General features: G+C 45.1%; 1 protein-coding gene across 1 annotated transcript; it reads right to left on the reverse strand.

The window, feature by feature from the left end:
* Positions 1–24,415: 24,415 nt before the first annotated feature.
* On the reverse strand, positions 24,416–25,138 carry LOC146785723 (general transcription factor II-I repeat domain-containing protein 2B-like). Its single transcript, XM_085633096.1, has one exon. It carries the CDS (start codon positions 25,136–25,138, stop codon positions 24,416–24,418), a length of 723 nt encoding a protein of 240 aa, XP_085489222.1.
* Between the last annotated feature and the right edge of the window lie 331 nt (positions 25,139–25,469).

Raw genomic sequence — 25,469 nt, forward strand, 5'->3', positions numbered from 1 at the left:
GCACGACCTCTGGTGTCAACTGCATGCAGCAAACTATTACTTTGAAAATAGCTCTCTTCATTAAAAAAGGGTTCACTACTTGAACTATGCATCCATTTTCCTAAAAACACTTTACAAAAGTTTGTTCTGTTCACTACTCTTTTCCTTTTGCTTTGTGATTTCAGTACATTAACCATTTTATCTAATGTACGCATCCTATTCAAAATTAAAATGAATAGTTTCCTTTTTAATTCTAATGCCTTTGCTGCAATGGCTTCAATTTCTTTTTTTCTCTTATAAAACTTAGCCTTTTGCTTATATTTCTTCACATCCTTTATCAAATTGGACATAACTCTTCTCTGAAACATTTTTCTACGTATCTCTTTAAACGCTGTTTTTCTGTTTAAGTTAATCTTTTTAGTTGCAGAAGGTATATTTGCATTAACTAAATTCTCAATTTTTCCCTGTCCTTTTTTATTGAAAACATTCTTTCCAGTACAGACATTTTGTACATTTTTCCTTTTTTTGAATATGTTCTTTAAAAAATTTTTTGTCTGCTTACCAGAAGATTTTTTCTTTTTCCCAACATGAGCATCTCCCACTAACTTAGGTCCTCCAGTTGTCTTCAAATATAGGTTTTTTTTGTGGTCTTTTTTTACTCTGGATTTTGTAGGCATCTTAAATTTTGTTCACTGCTCTTCAGCAATACCTGAAAAAAACTAAAAAAAAATTCCTTTATTTTATTTAAATATATTACTACATTTTTTATATTCTTTAGAAATCTTAAAATACTATAAACCCCTTTCGTATACTTGAAAATCACAATAACACCTTCACCAATTAAATATCTAAAAACAATTCCTGTGTGCACACAGAGTCATGCTTTCACATTAGTCACAAAACGAAATTTCTTTGCCATTTTGAAAGCACACTTACTACTCTTTTTTTTGGCAAGTGATAATCACTTTTACAGACTGACACATTATGAATCCACTTTTCAGATTCTTAAAAAAGCACATGTCCAAACTGCTTTTTCAGACCACCACCATGTGTAACCTGGGTGACTGCCTACACTCCAGCAAGGGCCAGCAGCCTTAGTGATGCTGTATGTATTTGCATTACTGACTGAAACCTCAAACCCCACTCGCTTGTGAATACTGTGCATGATTCTCCAGGGTAAGCAGCTGGGTGTGTGCTAAGAGTCTGCTTCTGCTCCAAAAAATGGCTCCCCCTTTCCATCTACTGCAACTGTGAAATCACCAGAGCAATACGCAATAAATCTCTGCCTGTAATTCCTATATACACACAGAGTCATGCTTTCACATTAGTCACAAAACGAAATTTCTTTGCCATTTTGAAAGCACACTTACTACTCTTTTTTTTGGCAAGTGATAATCACTTTTACAGACTGACACATTATGAATCCACTTTTCAGATTCTTAAAAAAGCACATGTCCAAACTGCTTTTTCAGACCACCACCATGTGTAACCTGGGTGACTGCCTACACTCCAGCAAGGGCCAGCAGCCTTAGTGATGCTGTATGTATTTGCATTACTGACTGAAACCTCAAACCCCACTCGCTTGTGAATACTGTGCATGATTCCACAGGGTAAGCAGCTGGGTGTGTGCTAAGAGTCTGCTTCTGCACCAAAAAATGGCTCCCCCTTTCCATCTAATGCAACTGTGAAATCACCAGAGCAATACGCAATAAATCTCGGCCTGTAATTCCTATTTGCACACAGAGTCATGTTTTCACATTAGTCACAAAACGAAATTCCTTTGCCATTTTGAAAGCACACTTACTACTCTTTTTTTTGGCAAGTGATAATCACTTTTACAGACTGACACATTATGAATCCACTTTTCAGATTCTTAAAAAAGCACATGTCCAAACTGCTTTTTCAGTCCACCACCATGTGTAACCTGGGTGACTGCCTACACTCCAGCAAGGGCAAGCAGCCTTAGTGATGCTGTATGTATTTGCATTACTGACTGAAACCTCAAACCCCACTCGCTTGTGAATACTGTGCATGATTCCACAGGGTAAGCAGCTGGGTGTGTGCTAAGAGTCTGCTTCTGCACCAAAAAATGGCTCCCCCTTTCCATCTAATGCAACTGTGAAATCACCAGAGCAATACGCAATAAATCTCTGCCTGTAATTCCTATTTGCACACAGAGTCATGCTTTCACATTAGTCACAAAACGAAATTTCTTTGCCATTTTGAAAGCACACTTACTACTCTTTTTTTTGGCAAGTGATAATCACTTTTACAGACTGACACATTATGAATCCACTTTTCAGATTCTTAAAAAAGCACATGTCCAAACTGCTTTTTCAGACCACCACCATGTGTAACCTGGGTGACTGCCTACACTCCAGCAAGGGCCAGCAGCCTTAGTGATGCTGTATGTATTTGCATTACTGACTGAAACCTCAAACCCCACTCGCTTGTGAATACTGTGCATGATTCCACAGGGTAAGCAGCTGGGTGTGTGCTAAGAGTCTGCTTCTGCACCAAAAAATGGCTCCCCCTTTCAATCTAATGCAACTGTGAAATCACCAGAGCAATACGCAATAAATCTCTGCCTGTAATTCCTATATGCACACAGAGTCATGTTTTCACATTCGTCACAAAACGAAATTTCTTTGCCATTTTGAAAGCACACTTACTACTCTTTTTTTTGGCAAGTGATAAACACTTTTACAGACTGACACATTATGAATCCACTTTTCAGATTCTTAAAAAAGCACATGTCCAAACTGCTTTTTCAGACCACCACCATGTGTAACCTGGGTGACTGCCTACACTCCAGCAAGGGCAACCAGCCTTAGTGATGCTGAATGTATTTGCATTACTGAGTCCAACCTCAAACCCTTAAAGTATTCTTTATTTTTACCAGTACACCTTAATTTATCGTGAAAACATAGCCCATATTATTTTACATGTTCCTCACATTTAAATTTCTCCCAAAACAGAAAATAATAAACACAACTTCAACAAAAGGAATTCCATTTCTATTATTCATTTCTTAATTTACCATATACATCCCATCTCAAACTCTAAACTCACCTTTAAAATTAGTTAGCTGTGAAAGAAATGTGGCACTCAAACAGCAGATTTTCAGAGCCAGGATCTCTGTTCTTTACACCTCTCTCCTCTCAGCAGAACCAGATAATGGCAAACTTTCCCTCTCTTTTTCCACACATATACATGTTAATTTCAAATCTCAGTGCTTCCCCCTTTTTTTCAAATGTAATCACACATTTCTATTGGTTGAAAACCAACCCTTTTCCAAAAGTACCCTTCCCCCAACTTGACTTCTGCCTAGTACCCTTCCCCCAACTTGACTTCTGCCTGCTACCATAGCAACAGCTCATGGAACACTGCTGTGTGGAGTTAGGTCAGAAGTTCACCAAACAATGTTTCAATTCCACAGAGCAAGAGTGCTTGACTTTTCAAACCTAACAGCAAATCCATAGTACTGTTCTTTGGTAACACATTTTTCTGAACCAATACAAAACATGCTTCTATTAATTTACACATACAGCCTAGTTTTTAGTGTAGAATGGTATGAAACAGCCAATCAGTTCTTTTTTTTATGAAAAAAATATGTATGCCTCCATTTCCAAACTGTCTTTCATTTCTTTTTACCATTCTACTGAATTACACCGCCTGAGTGCATCCAGTTCTCCTTTGAACATGTTCACAGTGTGGATTGTAGGGTACAGCTATGTCTTCTGGAGTGAAAAGTATGCAGAGAAAACAGGTATGGTGAGAGACCTTGCTTTGTCAAATGTAGACATTAAATGGATTGGTCAGAGAGGGTTAAAGTGGCACCAATTGATGCCATTGGTGAAATCCTTCATGCAAATCCAACACCCTGACCTCATAATAGTGCACTGTGGTGGCAATGACCTAGGCACTTTGACTGGGGTAGGTCTGGAAATGCTTATGAAGGACACCTTTGCACAACTGTTTTCACTTTTCCCTAAAACTGCCTTTGTGTTTTCTAACATATGCCAAAGGCAAAAATGGAACTGGTCCAATCATTTCTGTCCGCAGATTGACAAAGCAAGAAAGCACGTCAACAAATCTGTTTCTGCTTTCCTCCGTGACTATGGTATGGGATCCATTTACCACAACAACTTGCGTTATGACATGCAAGACATTTATAGAGGAGATGGTGTGCACTTCAATGATGAAGGGAACAGAGTCTTCCTCTTGAACCTTAGACTCTGCATCGGTACTTACTTGTAGGTACCACTAAAAAATCACTTCATAAACACAACGGCTCTTTTTAGAGCCCCCTAATATCTAAACTCTTAAATCTGCATTTCATTACTTTTATTTTTTTTTTATTTACCGTACGCGTACGTTGATGCTTACCGAACGCGTACCCCGCGATTTTTTTTTAAATCAATAAATGTTTTCTTTGTACTTTTCTGTCCTTCTTTGACCCCCTTACAAATGTTAGGGGGTCTGTAACTCTCCTCCTTGCCCCCTTTTCAAGATATCACTCGTTTTTTTCTGAGTGAAACACACGAAATGGCGGCCGCCGCTTCCTGGTTTCGACCGATTCGAATGTTTACTAAGATGTAAGAGCCAATCAGAATCGCGCTCGCGCACGCCACCGTACGCGTACGGTAAGCGTACCGTAAGCGCACCGTAAGCTGGCTCAGATATATATATTGATTTAAAGGCTATTTTCTCATATTCTACTGAACAGATTTACACCAAACCTACAAAAGGCACTTCCTTGACCTGGGGACTACCTCTCTGCCAAATTTCATTAAATTCTGTTCAGCCGTTCGGGCTGTAGCCCTGTCTAAAGGTCCTACGGAAAAATGCATGGGAAAAACACGTTTTGGGACCCCCTTTTATCTCAGCCCCCGCTTGACGAATCCCCCCGAGACTTTCAGGGTAGGAGCGGAGCGTAGCGCCCCACCTATTTTGAAAAATTCGCGAGGATTCGTCGACCGGCGCCAAAGTTATTCAAAATAGAATGTTGCGGATTTCCTATCGAAACGTGGTCCTAACTATAACTACCTATATATATATATATATATATATACATATAGTTATCTATCTATCCGTCAATCCCTCTCTCAGCCAGCCAGCCTCACTAGCCAGCCTAGCCTTCCAGTCTGGACAACTCGCCCAGGAACTCGGCAGAGCAACTCGCACTGCTTTCTGACTGTTGTCCTGGCTAGCTCTCATACTAATAGCCATCCAGCAGCCAACTAGCCCAGCCGGACTGTGTGGAACACTTCACAGTCAGCCATTCACCTCTCAGCCTTTAGCCGGTAGCTACGGAGAGCTTCCCCAGACAGGAGCTCAGCATAGCCGGCCAGCCTACGTGAAAAATAACCGGTCAGCCACTCAGCATGCCTTACAGCAGGCTGTCCAGCCGTCCAGCCATCCAGCTACAACAAGCATTAAAAATGCAATAGGTCTTGCCTTTCATTAAGTTAAAGCCATTTGCTGTGCTATACAATACCATTAGCAAAGTGGCTTTATTTTAATCAAAGGCGAGACCTACTGCATTTTCAATGCTTTTTTTATAGCATAAGGGAAAGAAATGCCTCGAACTTAGTAATGCATTAGAAATTAACCTGAATTTTATTTACAAATAAAGTACTTCTGCCTGTGGTTACCTTTTGGTAAAGTAAAAGACAACCATTCTAAGCCGATACTATAATACCACTTCCGCTGCATTTCTCTCACCGTGTATTAAATATCACAGAAGAGGTTTGTCTACTTACTTATGGCAAGACATGCATCAACGCAAATTGCAATTCAGTGATTTTAGCTCTGCTTGAGTACTTCAGCGATGGAAATGTCAATGGCATCTCTCGCTTTATTTTCTTTAAGTATCGAGTTTAGAGGCAGAAGCTGACTCTACTTAGTCCTGTGTTAGTTAGCTAGTAGGGGAAGATATGCACGATAAAATGTTTTCAGATGCTGGGCACCATTTTATTTGGCAGTTTTATAGCACTCTCAGCCAGAATGTATTGGCTTGCCACCCATGAGCACCAATTACATTACACTTCCCCAGGTCATATTCATATTTTATTGGGATCACGGAAGGTAAACGATTTGCCCAGATTCACAGGATGCTGCTCGGATGCCGGGATTCGAACCTGGATCCCAGGTCTAAAGTGGGCAGTCCTATTTATGAATGACCTGCGAATGTAATGTAGTTTTAACGATAGATGTGGAGCATTGACTGCAAGATGCCTTATTGCCTCATTTCCTTCAACCAGCTAATTAAACGTGTGGCAATTATCTCTCAGGACAGATTTTGGTTTTGTGTTACAGTCAGAGTTTCCGTGATTTAATTGCATATTGCTTCCTTTACACTACAGTTAAATTCAGCATGCCAGTCTGTATAATTCCTAAGCTTTTTTTTCTCCTCACCGCTGTTACAGGTGCGCGCGGGCCTAGCAGTTCGGGCGCAGTGGTGGCGCGCTAATGACTGAGACCACACTTGAAAGCTGGCATGGCGCGAATGCCCAGCCAGGCGCGCCCCCTTTATTTATACATGTACGTACGCCACCGTCGTGGCATACGCATAACGTCTTTGACTTGCGCGCTCTAGCGTCGGACGCTAGAGCGCTAACTGCAACATCCCTCTCCAACTTGGATGATGAACCCAGATTTGGATACAAACAGTCACTCACTCACTTGGCATGCAAAGTCTTTGAGGCGGCTGCTCGGCGGGAGATTCCCCCTCAGTCCATACCTGGGCGTTGCTCGGGTGTTGGGGTTTGATGGGCAGTCACGTTCAGCCCCGCCGGCCGCGGGGTCAGGGTGTTCTGGCTCTGTTGTCGACTCGTGCCTGCTCGGGTGTGCCATTTCGGGGATCTGGGTGTCTTCTTCCTCGTCCTCGTGGTGCCGTGCCGTGTCGATGTTCTGTGGCCTCAGGAATTCATTTGAACCACGACATGTTGCGTGTGGCTGATTCCGTCCCTCTCCTTGCTGTTACCATTGTCCCATGTCTTCGTTCTACTGTCCAGCTCCCGGGCTCATACCGTGACTTGAATTTTCCTCCGGGTCTTCGATTTCTTATGAGGACTTTGTCTCCTGGTCTGAGGGCGCGTTCCCGACTGCCCCTCGACGGGCTCACTTGCTGGTTTCGGCGCGTCCTCCGTTGCAGCGCTTGTTCCTCCTCAAATGGTGGAGGGGCCCACCCTGGGGCCATGGGTAGACCATCGCGGCGAGTCCCTTTTAGCATGAGGGCCCAGGGAGCTTGTTTGGTGGAGCAGTGAGGTGTGCTCCGATATTCCCCTAGGAACCGTTGGATCTCTCGCTCCGGGTCTTGCTGCTCAGTGACCGCTATCCGTAGGACTTTATTCAGTGTTCGCATAAAGCGTTCGGCCTCGCCGTTGGCTTGGGGCCATTGAGGGGTGATCCGCCTGTGTCGTATGCCCTGGAGCTCGAGGAACTCTCGGAATTCGTGGCCTTGGAAAGGTGGCCCATTGTCACTTTTCAGTTCCGAGGGGCGCCCAAACATGTTGAACATCTTCTCTAAGGATGGTCCTACAAACGTGAATGCCGTGGAGGGTAGCGCCTCTACCAGGGGATACTTGGAGAAGCTGTCAAGGACTACTAGTGTCACTCTTCCGTCTGGGAGGCTCCCGAAGTCTACGCTGATATTGTCCCATGGGTGTCTCCCTGGTTCTTCAGTTACGATGGGGGCTGGAAGTTCGGGCCCGCTAGTTATCTGACACGCGGGGCAGCTCTTCACAATGTCTTCCACTAAGGTGTCCATTCCCGGGAACCATACTTTTTCCTTCATCCGGGCCTTCATTTTCTCCATTCCCTGATGCCCTTTGTGGGCGAGGAGGGTGGCTTGGCGGCGTAGCGCTGTCGGTATGACAATCCTGGCCCCTCTCAAAACGATTCCTTCCCTGGTTGCACTGAGCTCATTCCGTATCCGCCAGATCTGTTGTAGGTCTTTTCTCTCGTCATCCGTCCACGTGTTGGCAGACTGTATGAAGTTGGTCCACGACCCCTTTTGGAGGGCCTCTCGGGTCCTGGCCATTACGGTGTCGTGCTCTGCTGCCCGTAGGATCTCCTGAAGTGTCAGCACTTGGTGGCAGGTCAGGGCAGCTACTAGGTCGAGGTGTGCTTCGGCGTCGTCTTCCTCCTCTCTCCCCGTCAGGGTGGGCTCACATCTGTCTGGGTGTCTTGTCAGGCAATCGGCCGGATTCTTGGCGCCTGGTCGATAGGTTATGTCCATGTGGTATTGTTGCAGCCCGATGGCCCATCGCTCTATCCGCGGCGGGGGGTGTGGTGCTGTCCCTTTGAAGAGGGGCACTAGCGGCTGGTGGTCCGTCACGACCGTGAACGGGTGTCCACAGACATACAGGTGGAAGTGTCGACAGCCCCACTTTATGGCTAGTGCCTCCCGCTCAATTTGGGAGTACCTTTGTTCGGTTGCTGTGAGCGCCTTGCTCCCGTATGCCAGTGTTGCCCATCGCCCCGGCTCCTGTTCCTGGGTGAGAACCGCTCCGAGCCCCACCGGGCTGGCGTCGACTAGCAGCTCGGTCTTTCTTGCTGGGTCGAAGTAGACCAGGGTGGCCTGGTCGAGGAGCGCGGTTTTGATGGCTTGAAATGCGTTGTCTTCGCGAGGCCCCACTGCCACGGGATGTCCTTCTTCGTGAGGTGTCTGAGTGGCTCGGCGATCGTTGCTAGGTTTGGGATGAAAAGCCCACAGTAGGTAGCCATTCCCAGGATACTGCGTACCTCGGAGGTGGAGGCTGGTGCGGGGGCGTCCTTGATGGACTGGGACTTTCTTGGGTCTACCTGGATGCCGTGGTTGGTGAACGTGTAGCCGAAGAACTCGATTCGCTGCTGGAACAGCTGACACTTGTCTTTGTGGAGTGTGACTCCATACTCCTTGAGTCGTGCCAGCGTGGCTCGGACTCGCCGATAGTGCTCGTCCACTGTCTTGGAGTGGATCAGTATGTCGTCACTTACATTCATGACTCCGGGTAGGCCTTGTAGGATGTCCCGGATAGTGTTCTGGAAAATCTCCGCCGCAGACGATATTCCAAAATTGAGTCGCCGATATCTTCGCAGCCCAAGGTGTGTGCTAAAAGTGGTGATATATCTACTTTCCTTGGCTAGTGTTAGCTGGTGGTAGCCGGCGTTTAGGTCCAACTTGGAGAACCAGCGAGCCCCGTTGAGGTCGGCAATGATGTCGTCCATGGTGGGCGTGATGTGTCTTTCTCGCTTGATGGCTTTGTTGGGCAGCCTCATGTCAATGCACACCCGGATTTTGCCTGGTTGACGGGGCTTTTCCGCGATCACCATTGGGGACACCCAGGGGGTGGGTCCAGTGACTGTTTCTATAACGCCTTGTTCTTCAAGTTTCCTAAGCTCCTCTTCCACTAGTGGGCGTAAGTGGAAAGGAATTCGTCTGTGTTTTAGTGCCGTGGGTGCGACTGAGTGATCAATGTGGAGCTTGACTGGCGGGCGCTTGATGTTCCCTAGTCCGGTGAACAGCTCTGGGAATTGGTCCAGCAAGTTGGCTGTTTGGGTGTCTTGCACCTTCCGGAAAAATGCTAGTAGGCCTAGGTCTTCGGCGGCGTGTCCGCTCAGGAGTGTGTCCACTTCTTGATTGATGATGTGTATGTCAATTGTTATTTCCGCGTCTTCTGTTCCCACTGGAACTGTCATTTTCCCTAAGAGGGGTAGGGGCACATCACTCCCATAAGCGTAGATTCGGGCCTTCGATGCCTTGAGCTCTGGCTTCGGCCGGAGGCGGTTATAATGGTGCACTCCCATGACGGTGACCGATGCGCCGGTATCGATCACCGCGTTCACTCTTGACTCCGCGACCATGACGTCACACCGAGGCTGTGGTCTTCTCGTGCTTTTGAGGGCACTGGTGAACGAGACGAGATATGTCTCCCCTTCATCATTGGACTCGGAGTCATCCTCTTGCAGGGCTTGCGTTTGTCTGTGCCCAGTGTCGGTGTGGGAGGACAGGGACAGCTGGGACAACTGTCTCACCATGTTTCTTGTGGGCCTCTTCCCTCTTTGGTCTCTCCGTGTTGTGCGTTTCCTGCAGACGGAGGCAAAATGGTTCGGGGTGCCGCAGTTGGTGCACGTCTTCCCTTTCGCCGGGCAGGTCTTCCCCGGGTGCTCATCGTACCCGCAGTACCCACACTGGGCCTGAGGCGATCTCCTGGCTGCCGGTCGGTGTACCTTCTCGTGTGCCCGCACTGAGTCTGCCCGTTCTGTCTTGATAGCCACTCCCGACCCTGTGCTCCGTGTCAGTGCTTGTTCCATCTCCTCCGCGCGTGCGTCGGACAGGTCATGGGACCGTGCGAGCACCAGGATGTCGGCCATCGGAATGTTTGGTTGGCGAAGGATGAGACTCCGCAGTTTCTTGCTCTGGATGCCGTAGATTAGCTACGCTCTGATCTCCTCTTTCGCCCTGTCGCCGACAAGATGTGTGTCTGCTAGTGCCCTCAGTCGTGCATGAAAAGCATCTACTGACTCCCCCTCCTTCTGCTTCGCTTGTCGCAGTTTAAAGTGTTCAAAATCAGGATTCATCTGGGGGTCAAAATGCGTGTTGAGGGCCGTGACAGCCGCGTCGTAGTCGTCCGCGTTCCCTGTATTAGGGAGGTGCTTGAAAAGCAGGTACACCTCTTCTCCCGCATAGTGAAGTAGGAGAGACCGCTTCACCGCACCATCAGTCTCCCTGGAGCCAGTAAAGTAGTTGTTGAGCCGGCCAATCCACGTTTGCCAGCGTGGGGCGGCTGTGGCGGGGTTGGCTGTCTCGCTGAAAGGCGGCAGGACGCCGGTCGGCGGGTGGAATGGGGTGGCTGGCGCCGGAAGGGCGTCGTCTCCCATGGCGTTGTGCGGGAGTTGTGGCGCTGGGCGGCTGGGACGGCTAGCTGCGTGAGGCCTTCGCAGGAGAGGGCACAGAAGGGCACGTGGTGGCACACGCGGGTGGATGCAGAGAATTTTAGCAGGAGAAGGCACAGGGGGCCTGGTCTGAGGAGGCTGACGTGAGGCAGGTGCAGGACTGTGCAAGCGGGAATATTCATCCGCTGATCGCCGGCAGTGAATTTGGTGCACACATGTGCTCACCATGTGGCAGAGAGGCTAGCGGTGTCCCTGGTTCCTGGCAGCAGCGGAGCGGACGGGAGGAGGTCCGGAAGAGCGGCAGGTGCGTGGTCGCGGGTCTGCCGCGAGCGGGCTGGCAGGAAGAGGCACGTGTGGTTGTGCACGCGGCGGGTCTGGCGGCCCTCGTTGCCAGTGTTACAGGCGCGCGCGGGCCTAGCAGTTCGGGCGCAGCGGTGGCGCGCTAATGACTGAGACCACGCTTGAATGCTGTCATGGCGCGAATGCCCAGCCAGGCGCGCCCCCTTTATTTATACACTAACGTACGCCACCGTCGTGGCGTACGCATAACGTCTTTGACTTGCGCGCTCTAGCGTCGGACGCTAGAGCGCTAACTGTAACAACCGCCTTGTCCTTATCCACTCACAGGGTTGGGGGCTCACGCTGCACTCGGCATTAGGGGGCCAGTGGGCCTGTGACTACTCCTCTGCAGCTCTTGGCGGCCAGTGAAGGCCCAGTGAGCAACACAGGCACCACCCGGAACGGTCCTACCATCAACAGCAGTACAGGATTCAGGAAGCAGAACTCGAGTCTGCAGTGGTCTTCAGAAGGCCTGATAACAAACTGCGCAGACTCGACTTTTGGGCTTCCCGCCTGCCTGCAGCCTCTGCTACACCCTTTCCCAACTCGTCACAAGGCAGGACCCATCCCACTCTGTGAGGAGTTGGGAAAGGGTAGGGTGACCACCCCCTCCACTCCCTGACTGACGTGTAGCCCCAGTGATACAGGGTTTAAGATTAAAACGCCCGGGGAGAATTTTACACCCACGTCTTCACGGGGTGGAGACTGGTCTTTTAGGCTATGTATTTACCAGGCTGATGACCTCACAACCCTCAGGGCTGTGAGATCCTCGGCCCGGCAAACACATTTGGTTGTGGCACCGCCCACAGGCAGCACTTTTAGGATATGTTGCTCGCTGGCAAGCAGTCTGTGCACAAGGTATTTTTTTTAAACATGGATATTAAACAGTTTGTTTTTTAACTCTGTTCTAATGGCTGACTGGGGGTCAAAGTAAAAGGGGCGGATCCCTGATGCCCTCAGTCAGAAACCACCACTGGTGGAAACATTTTTGAATAATGCTCTCCGTTGGCATAAGTCTATTGACTTTTAGTCTCAGTTTAAGCCCCAGTGGCCTTTATATTCTAATGAGATGGTCTGTAAACCAACAGTTATGTAGGCTGTTAAATCACCCGCAGGAAAATGATCTTATGGTTTGTGTTTTTTAATCAAATGGTCATTTTATCTAATTTCTTATCCTTTCCTTGTGAATGTTGTGCATTTTCTTATTTTTTAAGTATCTTACTGTGTTTTGTGCCTAAACCTGGTTGCAAATGTGATAGCTGATACATCTGTAAGAGAAATTTTTATGCCATGTTTTTTATTTGATGAGTTTTTTATTTAACCATCAAATGTTAATGTATTGTGAATTTTGTATTATTTTATGATTATATTTGTATAATCAAATTAAGATAATCAATCAAAGAATCATCTGAGCCACTGGTTAGCACTCGTTCTCCATTCCAACCTATTGCTTTTACCCACTGTGGCACTTTAGACAGAGACATGAAATATGTAAATCAGTCTTGGTTCTGCTCTAATAACAACAGTCCGGCCAAACTGCCAGGCCAGGCCCCTCCCGATGGGAATGCAAGCAATCCCAAACTGGTTTCAACTCTCTTGGGTCTTGTCAGTAATGTACACCTTGAGTCCTGTGGCACAGTGAGTACAGGACCCAGGGCTGGGCATACCTTTCACACTTGGGGTGTCTACACCAACAAACAACAAGTTGATGGAAAGAATGCTTGAATCAATCTCAGATACTGCAATTTGCATAGGGCCGCATTCCAGACCATTTTTATCAAGCACCATGTCACTCTAGACACAGATCACTATGCTACAACTCTCAAGTTATGACTCATGGAAGCCCAAACAGGGAGAAACTGGTCTGGGATTTCTTGTGTCCCTTCTGGAAGAGGGCATATCTGGCACTGGCTGAGGGATCACCAGTGGTTGAGATTACCTCCATCCTTCCATCTAACACATTGTTATTTGCCAAGCTGATGGTAAGGGGCTAAGATGTGAGCTTCCCCCTAAGAACACCCAAGCAGATTTTCAATACATCCTTGGCATCTGCAAAGATTATCAGACTCTCCCTTGTGCTTCTCCATGTATACCTCCCTCAACAAAGCTGTCTGCGCCTCTTTGCCATCCAGACCCGGATCTCACCTCACTAACACATGTCGATACTTTGGGAACACTAATGCACTATTTCACTACAGTTGTCTTCTACCTTCCCATGTACTTCCCTGTTCCTGAATCTTAGCATCACCCCTATCTCACCCTTTGTCTCAGTCCTCAGCACCCACCACAACGGGTCCCTCACCTGCTCACACAATCTTATACTATATGAAATCTCTTAGACCCTCAACTTACTGAGGTGCTTATTTAATATATGGGTAAAACAGTGGTGATGTTTCAGGATGGCACTCCAGGGAACAAAGAGAGCAAGAACTGACAGCGAGGGCCAAGAATACAAATAAATGGCCAATGGAAAGATGATTGAGCCTTAGAAAGGACCTGGCCATGGAGAGGTGTATGCACTCACCTTCTGCTCCTGCTGATATCTTTGTGGTGTCACTGTTGTGCCACCTTTTCTGCCTCCTCCCAATGCCACTATTATATATTATAGAATGAGGCAGGGAAGAGGTGTGACGCAGCGGCCAGGGCGACTGACGTTGGACGCTGGGGATCATGGTTCAATTCCCGGCGGCAGGTCAGCCCAGCACCATGTGACTCTGGGCAATAGCTTGCCTAATCTTTCCGAGGGCCCCCAGCGCTGGGATGCCTACGGGTAGCTGTGCACTTTACAAATACTGGATTTACACTTAGTTTTTAGGAACAAAAAAGACAGCAATCGCATTGTTTATCACAAGTGTGAGCGTGGTAATGTTTTTGGGGAAAATGTAGTATATGTGGCACAATTTCCTTTAATTATCATTACCCTTTTTCAGCCACAATATCGATTCTCCAGGTGGCAAATCTTGGCCACTGTATTTTGACCAAAAGTGCTCCTTCATAAATACCAGCAAGTGATCAAATGCAAATAAATATTTTAGTCAATACCTAGAGTTAGGAAGCAGTTTTAAAAGGTTTTATTTTCTAATTAAAGTTTAAGATTCTATGATTCTTCATTCATTAGTCAAATATCAATCAGGTTACAGAATTGATAACAAAAATAAAAGTTAGTGCAGAGCATATTATAATGTGCATACAGCGCTTTCAATAAAGGAAATAATCCCTATTCTAAGAAATGTGGCACAAATGAAGTCAGTCAGAATCCACGAAGAGTTAAAAAATAAAGGCGATAGTGAGAATAGCATGAAGTTAAATCAATAATTAACAACTGTAGAATCTCCCATAAAGAGAAACAAAGCATAGCGTAAATAAGCCCTGGCAAAGCCAGTTAAAGTATAAAGCTTGAATTTCTAATAAGTGTCAAAGGGACACAGACTGCATGTAATTTAGTCCTGAATCTCAGCTGAGTCTGCCCTCTCCTCCTCTGCATCTCTTCTCTGTGAATCACCTCTGCTCTGCTCTCCTCAGTTCTGCTTCTAAGTCTCCCAGTCATCTCCATTAAAGGAATATCTCTCCCCTCTTTCTCTGCAGATTTGTATATCTAAGTCTGAAACTCCTAAACTGGGAACGTGTTTATAAATCTATAAAATGCTGCTTAAAGTATGTGGTATGTTCTTTGTCTCCTCCAACGAAATTCAGCATTCTCCAAAAGGCATGTCTGCTGGAGCAGAGTTTTCTGTTGAAAATCTATTGAGTTTTAAGCTCCAGTTTTGTTTATATGTTATGATTAAAATTACTAATTTATAATCATTAATTATGTGTTTTGTTAAATGTCTTAATTAACCAACATTACTAATGAGAGAAACTACACGTGGGAATGCATATATGTTGCTTAATAATATGTGCAATTTAATTAAATGAGTGTCGCAAAAGTGCTATTTGTTTCGAGTTTGCGCTTTTAAATAACGTGTACTAATGCTTTTCTGTGTTGCAGACGGCTAGGTAACTACATACACATAAGGGTATTAGTGGGAATTAATACTGTATAATAATTATGATGTAGTAACGTTGTTTTGTGTTTCTTTTAATTAAGATGGTCCGTTTTGGCCTAAACAAAGATGGCTGCTATTTACAGCCTGCGCTCGAGTGATTGAGATGTGATGAGAGGCCTTGCTGAACATGGTTGAAAGTCACCTGACCACAGCCTCTGTCTGATTTAAAAGTTTCCGTGAGGACAGCAGCTCCGGGCATGCTTCCAATTGTCCTTGGAGAAGAATAAAGCCACAATGGACAAAGATAAACCTGCGGTGGCTCTGCTATGGTACCAAGGAAGAGCATTCATAAATGTATCGCTTGCAAACTCGAGTTTCCTTCTTGAAGTGAGACCAAAAAGGGTTGTAAGAGGAGATCTTTGGCCTAACAGGATAAAGAGGCTGAGGTACAGACTAACACGAGCAAATTCATCGAAAGCTGAACAGGTGAACGAGGTGTCTAGTCAGAATCAAGCAAAGAGTGATAAACAAAAGGTCACAAAAGAACCGGAAGAGATCAAGAGAATCAGAAAACCTAACCAGAAGTATAGGTCACCGGAATGGACGTACGTGGCACTGTCTGAGGGTGACGAGGCAGAAAGTCAAGGAAATCCAGAGGGGACCGTACGAGAAGTGGTTGAGGAGAAAACTGTTGGAATCCTGAAAGTTATCTTGACTGACATTGGAGAAGAGTCGGATGCTCAGGATGTTGTTGAAGATCTGATACAATTCGATGTTGCTGAAGAAGAAGTGAAAAGTGATGAAAATCCAAATTGAGTGAATTAAAGGAGTCACTTGGAGAAGTGAAAAAAGAAAATCTGAAATTAGCTGTTTGAAATAATCTAGTGTTCTGGTGATTCAGTAGTGGAGTAGAAGAGGCTAAGTCAAAAGACACTGCCAAAGTAGTAAAATGGCTAACACAGAAAATAATCAAAGTAGATGTGCCTTCTTGAAAAGATGGTGTAGAATGTGCTGCTGCTGTACTGGATTATTAATGTTATTATGGGGTGTACTAGCTTTACTAGTTACTTTTAGAGTTACAATGGGTACTTTTGGAATACATACTGAAAATGTGACTAATGTAGAGAAGAATTCACAGAAAGTAGTTCCAACTAGAATTAGTAACATTTACATACATAAAGATAGGTCAATTAATGATTTTTCTAGCAATGTTTTTTCAAAGTTGTTGTACGAATACGTGAAGACAATGGAAGTTAGGGATTGCTATGTTTGTATGCAATTACCTGCATCCTTTTCAGAAGGTGTTACTTATCACCATTTACCAGCTACGTATGGAATTTCATGTAGTGTGTTAAGTAGTGTTTTTTATTTGTTAGGGAAAATAGATTATGAGATGTCTAACAAAGATAACATTTTTGGGCAATTGCCTATGAACAAAAAGCTGAATCCAGCTAAAGAAGCTAACATTTTTGGTGAGATTTTTATTGAGACAGACGAATTAACATTAGAATACAGTTTTTAGAAATAATTTAACTTGCAGTTTGAAAGAGGAAGAAAAGGCTTTCCTAAACATGGTAGAGGAAAGGAGAATGAGCATGCATGAAAAGGCAGGGAAATATAAAGTGAATGAGACAATTTGGGATATTGAGATGGGAAAGGAATTGAGGAATGGGCCAAGTCCAACTTTGGCATTAGATGCACCACAGAAGGGTAAACTATGCATTACCAGAAAGAAATCCCAATATGATAGGTATTTTGTTGGGACTAGTGAGTGTCATGATACATACTTCATTGCGACAGGATGGGGTTTTAAAGGTGGAGAAGATCCAGTTTTCCCAGGAGTGTATTATGTTTGTGGGAACAAGGCTTATTACAAGTTGCCTGACCATTGGTATGGCACGTGTTATGTGGGCCTGGTCTTTCCAAAGATTTTTCATATAGATAGGATAGAAGATGTAGAACACATTAATTTACTAACACGTTTTAAGAGAGAAACTTGGTCAGAAATCGTAGGTGATATTTTTGGAGCTTTAATTCCAGCAGTGGGAATTTCTTTAAATGCATATGGAATTCGGAAACTGTCAACAGTGGTGGATCGCTTATCGACAAGTACCGCTGGAGGGTTTCTTTTGGTAAATACGGAGATGATTGCCGTACGTGCCATGTCTATGCAAAAGCGACTTGCCCTTGATATTCTATTGGCCAAGGAGGGTGGAGTTTGTGGAATGCTGAAAGTTCAACATTGTTGCACTTACATTCCTGACGAAAGCAAAGATCTGAAGGTCTATATCAAAAATATTACTGATTTGCATGAAGAATTAGTACCACTGGAAGCTGAAAGTATCTGGACTAAAATAGCTAATAAGATAGTTGCTGTTAAGAGTTTTATTGCTAAGATAGGTAGTACCATTATTGGTAGAATATTACTTCCATTGACATGCATAATTGTTGCTTTACTGATACTAAGATTGGGGTGTTTGTGTTGTAAAAACAGGGGAGGGAAAAAGAGAATAATTAGAGGAAATGCTGAAAAGAAACAAAAGAGGTCAAGGAGAGACCCACAAGAAATAGAATTAGAAGAATTGAGGGAGAGTGTTTATTTGGAGTCGAAGAGGGATGATGTGAGGGAGTCTGGTGTTTAATGTTGTGTCATAAAAGACATTTTCAATTTCTCCTAAAAATTGGGACTAAATTTTTTTTTTTTGGGTTGATTTTTGTGGTGATAGTATATCACCAAAGGGGGGATTGCTGGAGCAGAGTTTTCTGTTGAAAATTTATTGAGTTTTAAACTCCAGTTTTATTTATATGTTATGATTAAAATTACTAATTTATAATCATTAATTATGTGTTTTGTTAAATGTCTTAATTAACCAACATTACTAATGAGAGAAACTACACGTGGGAATGCATATATGTTGCTTAATAATATGTGCAATTTAATTAAATGAGTGTCGCAAAAGTGTTATTTGTTTCGAGTTTGCGCTTTTAAATAACGTGTACTAATGCTTTTCTGTGTTGCAGACGGCTAGGTAACTACATACACATAAGGGTATTAGTGGGAATTAACACTGTATAATCATTATGATGTAGCAACGTTGTTTTGTGTTTCTTTTAATTAAGATGGTCCGTTTTGGCCTAAACAAAGATGGCTGCTATTTACAGCCTGCGCTCGAGTGATGGAGATGTGACGAGAGGCCTTGCTGAACATGGTTGAAAGTCACCTGACCACAGCCTCTGTCTGATTTAAAAGTTTCCGTGAGGACAGCAGCTCCGGGCATGCTTCCAATTGTCCTTGGAGAAGAATAAAGCCACAATGGACAAAGATAAACCTGCGGTGGCTCTGCTATGGTACCAAGGAAGAGCATTCATAAATGTATCGCTTGCAAACTCGAGTTTCCTTCTTCCGTGTTTTTATTTTGTGATTTTTCCTGAGCGGAGGTTTTCTAATGTTACCAAGTGACATCCTTTCCTGCTCGCTCTGTTCAGCCGCTCAACGGACATTCAGAATTTGTTTGTAACTTTTATTTCGTTATTTTTGTTATAAATATACTAGACTAGAGAGGGTCCGTGTTCATTGCATTCGGGATTTTGAGGCCACTTCTTCCTGAACCTATGCTGAGGACGGCAGCTCGAGAGACTTTACTGAGAGACCTGTCCTGACCCATTTAGCTAGAATAGGTAACTATGAGAATAATGATTTTGCTATTGATTGACTCTCATTTTGAACTAATTTAGATAAACAACCATTTGTTTGAATTTCAGTGTCGGGTGATTATTTCTTTGTCATTTATTGAGTTTCTAATGTTTTCCCTATGTTTTAAATCATGACTCAGGACAATATCTTTATGGTCGCGTTGACCTCGTTCTAGATGCAGATTGGTTTAGGTTTCTCTCCTATATTCAGTGTGGATAGAGTAATAGTGTGAATTTCAGTGTGATGGGCCCTAGCGTATGATGAGTGCATGTGCGTGCGACTGTGAATTTACTCTGTCCGTGGAAGTAGGGAGATTTATATGCGCCGATCTGCAGCATGTCCTCCCCCCTTCCTCTTGCCAATGTCATCCATCAGGGGCTGACTATTGCTTTGTTCTCACAGAAAATGTTGAATCATATTTAAATAACTTCATCTCCTAACCTTCTGATAAGCAACTGTGCAGTTTTAACTAAACACATTACATTAACTGCACAAAAAAACTTACTATTTAAGCAGGATATACTTTGGTAATTTGAAATATGTGTGTTTTCTTTTTTTTTTATGGCAAAGAAATAAATGGGGCTCTGTTTAAAGGACACAGCAACTAATGCCATAAGATTCTGAGGTTACATGCTGTAAATTATGGAAGTGTCTTTCTTGCACACAAAACGCACATTCTTTTGTTATTTGGAAGGTCAAGTTGAAACTCTTCCAGCAAGCTAAGCCATTAGCAGTCACTGTTTTCAGGGCTTTAAAATGTTGTGTTAATTTAATACAAACTATAAGTAACTACTGCACACATTTTTAACAATATTCTAAGTTACACAATTACATTCTATATTGAAGACACAATCTAAACTATTCACATTAAGGAAAAACCTATAAATGATTTGTGCTAAGGTAAAGCTTCTGGTTAAAGGCCTTTGAATACCAAAGCCTCATTATTTCATTTTTAGCACCAGATGTCTGCGTGTCATGTATGAAAATGAATTTTTGTGTTTGAAGCCCAAGACAGATTTGTTATGAGTAGTGCTTAGCTTTTTAGGAAATGTTCACTTTCTCACACAGGCAGGTACAAGGCCACTGGGTAGTGTAACTGCCAGCGTGTGAGGCGGGGCAGGCTCTGAAGTAGATTGGCCAATTGATAGGCAGCATTCTACTTAAACCTCCTGTACTGAGGACTGTGATTGACCAGTGCATTGCATGTGAATACCCAACAGTGCATGCTTGTAAATACAGATGTACTGAGAGCAGTCATCTCGTTAGTAGGTGCAAAAATGTATATGCACGGCTGCTCAGCAGTCACAATGCAAAAGGAAGCCACAGGCGAGGACATGCCATGACAGTTATGTCTTGTCCTTAGAGAAAAGAACAAGACACAATGCAGATGCAGTTACTTTTATTATTAGGACTGCCATCTGCAGGAGAACACAAGGATTCCAGATGCCCACAAAGTAGAATCAGTGGTGCCCACTTGCAAACACTAGCACAACTTAACCTCTGCGTAACCAGGAGGTTTTACACTGAGGGTTGCTGAGAGGCCTCAAATAAAAATTGACAGTGAAGCTTGAGTTATGAAGCTACTAAGAAGCCATAGGTGATCAGCATCCCCCTTATTCACTGTTATCCATAACCAATTTTGTGGCACATAAGCTCCTACCTACTGTCCTCTTCCCCTGCTTAAAGGGTATAGGAACTCTGGTAGAGCCACACACAAGGTGGTCAACCTTCCTCAGCCACTCAGTTATTTAAAGATTAAAAAATATACCTGAGGTCTTCCACCAGCTGCAACTTCCCTCTTGCCATCTTCCCCACCCCCATATTAAAAAAAGGACCTGTGCCCTGTCAGTCAGCAACCACCGTTTACATTAGCCCTTCATCCTGTATCCAAATGTTTAAATACTTGGTAAATCACCACTCAGCTTCACCACATTCAGCGCTACCCTTCCTTGCCCCACCCAAATGAAAAAAAAAAGACCCGATGGTGTGCCACCAAACCTCATCTCCCTCAACATTAAATCCCCCTTGTGAGAAGTTGGCCTAGTATATGCTGTCTACTAATTAAAGGGGGCACTTTGCACCAGTCCAAACGACCCTTATGGTGATTTAAGAGGTCAAAGATAACCTTAGAAAGCTATCCAAGTGGTAGCTGTGGAGAGCAGCCTTCAGACCTAATCTTGAAGGAATGTTAAGCAGCTTGTTTTACCAGAATGCAACCTTATAGTATTGGTTAAATGAAAGGAGAACCACACAGTAGTTATAAAAATATGTATTTATCAATATAATACTCTCTAGCACGACACAGTATCTTCTACATGAAGATACTCATAAAGCACACAATACTGTAGCACAGAAACAATAGTAAATAGCACTAATACACAGTGGGCTCCAGCGGGAGACCAAATCATATACTAAAATAGTGGTATAAGAACCAAGATTTGAGTCAAGACAGTGTCTAGAGGATGTAGAATCTCTGGGACCCCAAGGAACCACCCAAGGTGAGTAAGTAGGGACCCCATGGAGGACGGGTGCAGTGTGGGAACACGGCCGCATGCTCCGTACATTTCTATGGGGAAGTCACAGTTGAAGTTTTAATGTTTAAGAACCCTGCCCAGTGGACTTCGAAGAAACCCCGTGGAAGTTAGGAGGTTGAAGAGCCACCCCACCCATGGATACTGTAGTACCAAAGTTACCTATCCTAGGGGAGTCGGGTGCATGGGTGCTACGTGGCGTTGGAAACCGCCGTCGATCTCAGTGTAGGACTTCGAAGAAGAGCCACTGCTGGCAGGAAGAAAAGTGTGCGTTGGAATCCACAGGTGGATTCTAGTCAAAGAGTACCTGAAAGCAGAGGGGTCAGAGTCTGGCTCACTCAGGAGTGACCAGGGGCTCGGTAGACTAATGCCCACCAATGCCGGGTGCTTCAGGTGCGTTGAGGGGGATCTTGACTCTGCAGCCATGCAGACCAGGAGATGTCGAAGACAACCAGGAGCCAGATATGGGCTGTCCCCGGAAGGATGTCGAGTGCTGAGGGGTCGGTGTCCGGCAGGAGCACCAACAAGCCTTGGCAGCGGCAACCCATGCAGGAGGACAAAGAAGGTTACGGTTTGGACCAGCAAGATCCAGAAGACTTCCCAAAGCAAGCGGAGTCAGGGCAAGTCTGAAGCAACCAGAGGACCTCAAGAAAAGCAAAGTTGACACTCAAATGGACCCACTGGCCGGAGGGACAGGAGTCGTGAGAAGACCTCGAGCGATTTCACCAAACAATAGCCCAAGGAGCACTCGGTGTGAGGAGGCTGGAGTTCTAAGTAGAAAATGGTGCTAAAGGTTGGGGCTACTCGGAGCCCAATGCACTGCTCGGGAAACGCCAAAAAGCATATGCACTTTCAAATGAACGAGGTGCATAGGTGTACGGGTATAGCAGCCCCCACAGGGGATTCTGGCCTCAAACTTGGTAAGAGGGCAGCTCAGACCACACGGAACATAGAAACCCACCTCCGGTTTTGCTGGGTCCTTTGGAGTCCGTAGGAGTTTAGGAGCACCAAACGGGTCAATCGTGATGTGATGCCTGCGGTTGCTTTCACTCAAAGGGAGATATCTTTAGTTGTGCTTGATGCTCCACAGGTCCTACACAGAGCCTGTATGGTTCCCTCTCAGTCTGATGCTTCAGACTGAGAGGGAGACGAAGTCTGGCCCAAAAGAAGTCCAGAGTATCCATACAGTCGAAGTTCAGTGGTTTCTGGTTCAGAATCTTGTCCACGTCAAATCTAGGGTCCAACAGCCAGGTAAGCCCTTTTGTATCAATGGGAGAGGGTTGGACAGATTCAGGGGACCCTCGCAGGGGAGGGTCTAGACAGTGGGGAGGTTACTCCCATGTCCTTTACCCAGTTTTGGGCCAGAGCAGGATCCAACGGCTCCCAGGACTGGTTTGAACTGGACTATGCACAGGGACACCAAATGTGCCCCTCATGCAGACTTTCGGTCGCTAGCAAGCGGTCCCACCCACCCCTAATACACTAAATACTTTCTGGGAGGTGGTTACACCTCCCAGTGACAGGATGCCTATTGATCTGCCTTCCACTGCTCGAGCTTGGCTCAGCCGCAGGAGGGCAGAAATGTGCCTCTGGTCAGCAGCAACCATTCTGTGCTGCCCGGGACTAGAAGGCTGGTACCAGGAACACCAGGGACCCAACAAACCTTGCTTCTGAGGGGTGGAATCATACCTCCCACACCGGTTACCTCTGTGGGGGTATGATTCCACAATGCTTGACACCAAACACGATAGGGTTACTTTCAGCCGTTTTCGAGTTGGTCATTACACTGTCACATAAAGCCACTCTATATGTCGTAAATGGCTGCTGCACTAACAACTCGGGAGAATGGACTCCGTAGGCTGCAGGGGTGTCCTGCTCATGCAGTGGCACCCTCTCACGTAGAACCAAGCACCCCGCCTTCAGGATTGTTAAGGTCTGCTATGGGGTGACATAGGTTTCAAGTGCAGTGACCCTTAGATATAATAAACCTATTTCTTAAGTAAGTGGTGCATGCACCATCTTACACAGGCTGCAATTGTAGGCCTGTAGTTACATCTTGAATGGCCTCTCATGAGTGGCATATTATGTGATTCAGCCCATGGGAGGCCTCTGGGGTACCTATCCCCTGGGTACATGGGTGCCATATACTAGAGCCTGACAAGTGTACCCCAGTATCCATTCTGGAGTGTACCTAAGTACATGACATAACAGGTTAGGGCATGGGTACTCACAAACTTTCTCTCGGGCCAAATTTAAAGTGTGGTTTGTGGTCGAGGGCTGCACTGGTGGGGGCGGGGTCATTGGGGGCGGGGTCAGTGGGGGCGGGGTCAGTGGAGCGGGGCTAGAGGGGGGAAAAATCACTGCTGTTTCAAAACATGACTAAACAATGCTGTATTTCCAAAGCAGATGTAACTACATGGAGCACGTGTTTATAATTTTTTTTTATTAGCAGACAATAGCAATCTTAAGTGGGATTGCATGGCAATTTGCAGTAACCGGATATTCAGCACATGCCCAATGCAGCACAGGTTTCAGAGTCCAAAAAATAGGTATGTTAAAGACAAACACTACAAACTTATTTTACATTTCATGTCACCAATTAGTTTTCTGTAATCTGGTACCAAGTTGGAAACGGCAAGCCTTAAGAGCTGCTCCAGATGTATGTCTGTGAGCTTATTTCTGAGTTTGCTCTTCAACAGTCCCATTGTGGAAAATGAACATTCGCAAGCATATGTTGACCCAAACATACAAATTACCTTCTGGGCCACTGTAAAAAGAAGAGGAAACTTGTCAGGGGGCACAATTTTCCAGAATTCTTCGGGTGCTTTCCCCAAAAAAGATGCTTCGAGGGCTGAATTGTGCTGCATGCCAATGAGCTCTATTTCTGCTTGAGCCCTTTCCATGCCAATAAGGGCAACAACGTCAAGATTTCGTGCACTCACCATCCAGGGGTTTTCAACCAGCCTGAACAGAGGGGTGAGGGCTCTGAATTGAGCAAATCGTCATTTGATCTCCCCAGAAATTTCCTCAAGACATGCATCAAGGTCTAGGTTTGACAGAATTTCTTGTGCATCTGGAAACCTCTGCATCACAGCCAACAGTATTGGGAAGTGGGTGAAGTCACTATCATCCAGTTGTTCTTTGAATAGCACAAGCTTACTTTCAAAAGCATAAATATCATTCACGAGGGAGCACACAAGCTGTTGTTTACATTGCAGTGTCAAATTGAGAGCATTAAAATGTGTGAAAATATCTGAAAGAAAATGGAGCATAATAAGCCATTTCACATCCGTTAGTTCTGGGAACGATTGGCCTCTACTGTTCACAAAGAGTTCAATTTCAGGAAGCAATGCGATGAACCGCTCCAGAACCTTCCCTTTGCTTAGCCAACGCACGTCAGTGTGCATCAAGACGTCGGTATATTCCGCTTCAGATTCCTGCAGCATTGTTTTAAAAAGTCTATGGTTGAGAGCTTTGGCACGGATAAAATTAACAATTTTCACTGCACCTTTTAGGACATTATTCAGTTCTCCATGCTTTAATTTTGCACACAATACTTCCTGGTGAATAATGCAGTGGTAGTCTATCACAGTCTGTCCTATGAGCTTCTTTTTAAGCATAGATACGAAGCCTCTGTCGTGGCCTACCATGGCAGGAGCCCCATCCGTTGTTATGCTGACAAGAGTATTCAGTGGTATGTCATTTGTTTTAAAGTAGTTGCACATGCTGTCCAGTATATATTCTCCTCTTGTGTGCCCTTGCAGTGGTAGAAGGCACAGGAGCTCTTCTTTGGGATGAAGCGATTGGTCCAGATACCTCACTCAAACTAATAACTGGGCCACATCGCCTATGTCTGTGGACTCATCCATGGCAATGCTGAAGAACGGTGACTCTCTCCGCTTTGATCACCTGCTCCTGGATGTTTTGCCTCTATTCTGCGTGCACATATGGAATCCGATAGCTGCAATGCACCGATTTCCTTTAAAATGCTGGCCATATTAGTGTAGTTGTCAAATAAAATGTCGGCTGCTGAAAGGACACATTGCTTCACCAGCT

This window comes from Triturus cristatus, chromosome 11 (genome assembly GCF_964204655.1).
Source record: "Triturus cristatus chromosome 11, aTriCri1.1, whole genome shotgun sequence".
Taxonomy (NCBI): domain Eukaryota; kingdom Metazoa; phylum Chordata; class Amphibia; order Caudata; family Salamandridae; genus Triturus; species Triturus cristatus.

What these genes read in the sequence shown, in the direction of transcription:
- LOC146785723 (XM_085633096.1), bottom strand. Translation starts at nt 25,138, where the DNA reads ATGTGCAACTACTTTAAAACAAATGACATACCACTGAATACTCTTGTC.